Genomic DNA, 5,000 nt, shown 5'->3' on the forward strand with positions numbered 1-5,000 from the left:
GGTGCATGATGGGCACACCAGTACTGCAGATGTACACGTGGTATCTGTAGGCATTAGATTTTAATGAGTGTGATGTTAGAGGGGGTGTGGGGGGGAGTAATATTCAACATCATCCTTTCCGTTAAATCATGAATCTTTTACCGTTTCACAGAGATGATAAGCTGAAAGGTGCATCGCACAAACACACGAGTGCTCTGTGCGGAACGTCGTGGATTTCACAGTTTTCTGTCCTCCATTTCTTCAGTTGACAGCCTCTGTTCAATGAAGTACCATCGTATGCACAATAAGAAAACTAAAATATGAAGAAAAAAAAAGAAAAAAACAAACAAACGAAGTCTGCTGTTTTCACGTTCTGCCTCTCTCGATCGCCTTCGTTGCTCATAAATTCAGAGAGCCAGTCAACTTCGGGAGTACAGATCATGTGACACGCCTCTATAAGCACGGAACTCTCCTTGGGTCAATTCTACTCTACAACAGGCACCACCTCATGACTACGATTGAGTGCGCGAGCCAGTTGCTGGACCATCCTGCCTCACATGTCTGGTGACCAAGTTCATTACTTCACAGCTCGCGTCATTCTGATGATGCGAGATTTTAGTCGTGTTGGGTCTTCGCCGTGTATAGCTTGAGTGGTTACCAGTCAGTTTTAAAGCTCGCTGTCTATTATTGTGAGTGTTATTTAGTGTTGATGATCGGTATAGCTCGGCTAGTGACCAGTCAATGACTTCACAGCTCGTGTTGTTCTCTTGAATAATGTTTACAATGTCAAAACAATTGAGCATGAATACTATTTCTTAGATGACTGCGAATGATACAAAGAAATTGTAGAGTAGAAATCATACACAAATACCTTCCAAATACCTCTAAGCCCAATCAGCAGTCACTGGATGACAAACATGTGAAAATGTTTGGAAGATTCGTCAATAACTGCATCCAAAAACGCTATAACATGGAGAAGCAATTCAAACTCTTGCTCTATATTTTACCGCTTTTACTTTTTGTGTGTGGTATATGTAACTTTGCGTGTGTGTCTTATAAACCTTGTACAATCACTTGTTCCATATTCTATTGTTTTACTTTTTGTGTGTGTTTTTGTAACTTTGCATGCGTGTCCTATGAACATTGTTAAAGTTTAATTGACATTGGATTTGATTCTGAATTTGATTCTGATTCTCTTGATGCATGTTTTGAGTCGTGGTCTTCATGACTGACTGACTGGTTGGTTTCAGGTTTGGATCCTTTGGAGTTCTATACATATATGTATATATATCCATCATGGGGGAGCCTACAGCCGACGGTGGCGGAATGGAGGAGGTGTTTGATCAGGTGGGGGCGTGGGGGCGGTTCCAGTGGCTGATGCTGGTCTGCAACAAGTACGGCTTTGTCCCCATCTCCTGGAACTTGATGATTATGGCGTTCGCCGGCCTGGTCCCAGATTGGTGGTGCCTGCCCGGGCAACACGCCCATCAAGCCAACCTCTCCTCTTTCTCCGCCACTGGCGTGTACACGTATGTCATGTTGACTTGATGATATTGATGATGACGATGAGGAGGAGGAGGAGGAGGAGGATAGATAATAAGAAGAAGAAGCAGAAGAAGAATGATGATGATGATTTGCGTTTCGTCATACCACTTATATTGTCTCATTAGTCAACAGCGTGCCACTTGTTTTTTGTTTTTTTTTAAATTGCTTCAGCTTTTTGTGCTCAAGTTATCATCATCACCACTACATCATTACAATCATAATAACAAGAATCATCCTCAGAACAGTAATAACGAAGACGATAATGATGATGACGATGCTGCTGCTGCTAATGATGATGATGATGATGATTAGTGATGATGAGAGCATGAGTGATCATAGTAGTAGAAGTAGTAATATTTGTGTTGATATTGATGATGATGAATAACACTAGTACTAATAATAACTATAATGTATAATGCGCTTTATCTTCCTAGCACATAGTCCCAGAGCGCTAACAATAGAGACCAATAGGCCCAATTCTTATTACTGTTTAGATTTGACAATCATATTCCAATAACTAAAGTTTGAAGGCATCATGACATTCCATGAAAAACATGCGCTAGAGACGAATTTCTGTTCCAACTTAATGAACTTTATTCCTTTTACAGAAACAGTACATTAAACGGTTATTTATTCAAAATGGGGAGGACAGTGTGTTTAAAGATGAGAAAATTCATAAAGAAGGGAACGGTTGTTAAGAGACGTGTTGTTTTTTTTTCTTGTTTTTTTTTTATCACCGATTTCATGTGTATTTTTCTCTTTATATGGAATTCTCCCTCTTTGGATTACTTTGCTTTCATGTAAGTAATGTCATCACAAGAAGAAGAATTTCAAAAAAAGGAATGGTGACTGACTGCTGACCTATAATCAGAGTATAGATCTGTCAAATGACAGCTTTTCACTGACGAGAATACTCGTCAACAGCAGTCAAAGTTTATTTTGTAGGGGTTTTGTGTGTGTGTGTGTGTGTGTGTGTGTGTGTGTGTGTGTGTGTGTGTGTGTGTGTGTGTGTTTTGTTGTTGTTTTTTTCTTTTGTTTGTTTGTTTGTTTGTTTTTATGGGGTTTTTTCTCTTTTGACCTCTGTTTGAGGAATAGAGGATAGGCATAAGCAACTGACAATATGCATGACTTAAATTTGGTCAAAAGAGATCGGCGTTGCATGAATCATAATTCCAACTATTTCATGCCTGTGTTCTTACGTGTGTAATCGATGATGCTATGCAGTAGTAGTAGTAGTAGTAGTAGTACTAGTAGTATGAACTGTTGGGTTTTTTTAATTCTTGATTTTCTGACAGCGGGAACTGGTCACGTGATAACGAGACCTTCCATGCCTGCGAGATTCCTGGGAGTAAGGGGCAGTCATGTGAGGGTCACGTAGTGTTTGAAAACACTTTCGCCACCGTTATCAGTGAGGTCAGTCTGTGTGTGTAGGCCCTACGTGTTGCAAGGGGGGTGGGGAGGGAAAAGAGTAGGGGTGGGGTGTGTGCGCGGGCATGAGCAAGCGAAAACTGTGACCTCATTAATAAGAACAGAAAGCTATATGGTTACAAAACTTCACCCCACGAAACTTGCTTCGTATCTTAGCATTCCAGGCGTTTGCACTGTTGCTGGATATCTTTATCGTTCTCCTCCTCCTCCTCCGTATCATTATATCAAACTTCATACTTATAAAGAGACTATCTTCAGTCACAGACAAAACTCCAAGCGCATTAGAAACAACAGGCTGCACAGCAGGCTGCCAACCAGGGTAGAGCCGACCGGACAGACAGCTGCATTTTGGAACTCGGAATTCATTTTCTGTTATCAGTCTCTCATGCTTTTTTTTTTTTTTTTTTTTTTTTCTCAAGGCCTGACTAAGCGCGTTGGGTTACGCTGCTGGTCAGGCATCTGCTTGGCAGATGTGGTGTAGCGTATATGGATTTGTCCGAACGCAGTGACGCCTCCTTGAGCTACTGAAACTGAAACTGAAACTCATGCTTCAATCACACGTATGCACACATTTGTATATCAGAGTGGATTTTTCTTCGGAATTTTACCATGGACATCCTTTTTGTTGACTTGGGTTCTTTAACCTAAATAAATGTATGTAAATATATGAATAAATAATTACAGTTGGCATACATACATACATACATACATCAGTTTGATTTCATTTATATATGAAGTGTGTGTGTGTGTGTGTGCGTTGGTGCTCATGTAAGTTTATGTGTATTTGATTGTGCTTTCATATCTGTGAAACTGCATGTTTGTTGGATATCTGTTATGCATGTGTGTGTGTGTGTGTGAGTGTGTCTGCATGTTTTACATTTATTTGCTTATTTATCATCATTGTTGTCTTGTGTGTGTGTGTGCGCGCCTTATAAATATTATTAGTAGTAGTAGTAGTAGTATTTTTATGTATTTATCTTTTTTTTCTCAAGGCCCGACTAAGCGCGTTGGGTTACGCTGCTGGTCAGGCATCTGCTTGGCAGATGTGGTGTAGCGTATATGGATTTGACCGAACGCAGTGACCCCTCCTTGAGCTACTGATACTGATACTGATATTGATATGAAGTCTATCGAATCCCGGTGTCGCTTGATGGGAGATTTAAGGAAGAGGATACTTCCGATCTACCGAGTCAAGGAATACATGAAAAAAAAAAACAACGAAAAAACATTGACCCTGACAGCTCCAGTGGTGCTGCGCTGACAAGTACAGTCTGATCTGTTTCGATAAGTACAGAAAAATCAATAAACAAAACAAAAGTAAAGCACAAAAAACTGTGTTATGAGTAAAGATGCGAGGCTGAACTTCAATATGCGTTTCTCCCTCCCCTTCTCTTTCTCTGTCTCCCCCTGCCAACCCCAGCCCCACCTCTCACACACACACACACACACACACACACACACACACACACATACCATCCCCTGTTCAACGTACGAAGCAACTGCTACTACTTCTACTACCACTACCACTACCACTACTATTACGATGACGACGACGACTACTACTGCTACTGCTGGTGCTGCTGCCGCTACTCTGCTACCAGTACTTGAAAAAGTGGTGCACACTAATCATCTTCACCACTACTGCGACCCCGTACTGGAACAGAACCTACCAAGCATCTCTTCCATAAATAAGACAAAACTGAACATCGTCCGGCAGTTTGGTTTTTTTTTTCTTCGGAAGCAGCATCTCCACGACGCCAGAACTGATAAAGAAAGTGGACACTACAGACTGGTCAAAGCCAGCAGTGCCTTCCAAAAGCTCCACAAGAGGGTGTGTGGAACAACAACAACAACCTCAAAACAGTTACCAGGTGCAGCGTCCCCAGAGCTGTGGTCTTCTTCTTCTTTAGTTGTCTTCTTCTTCTTTAGCTGTGGTCTTCTCCTCCTCCTTCTTCTTCTTTCCGTTACACGACCAACATCGACTTGCCGATGACTCTGTCGTGGTTGATGCATGCTGGATATTTCCGTGTCTCTATAACCTACCGAAC

The 5,000-nt window shown here is 41.4% G+C and overlaps 1 protein-coding gene across 1 annotated transcript in view; it reads left to right on the plus strand.

The window, feature by feature from the left end:
• The first annotated feature begins 1,275 nt into the window (after positions 1 to 1,275).
• Positions 1,276 to 5,000, plus strand: part of LOC143285245 (solute carrier family 22 member 7-like) — a 16,499-nt gene continuing 12,774 nt past the window's right edge. The window contains exons 1-2 of the mRNA XM_076592504.1: positions 1,276 to 1,508; positions 2,820 to 2,937. Of these exons, the coding sequence (XP_076448619.1) occupies positions 1,276 to 1,508; positions 2,820 to 2,937 (351 nt within the window). The remainder of the gene's footprint in view (positions 1,509 to 2,819; positions 2,938 to 5,000) is intronic.

This window comes from Babylonia areolata, chromosome 8, assembly GCF_041734735.1.
Source record: "Babylonia areolata isolate BAREFJ2019XMU chromosome 8, ASM4173473v1, whole genome shotgun sequence".
NCBI lineage: Eukaryota > Metazoa > Mollusca > Gastropoda > Neogastropoda > Buccinidae > Babylonia > Babylonia areolata.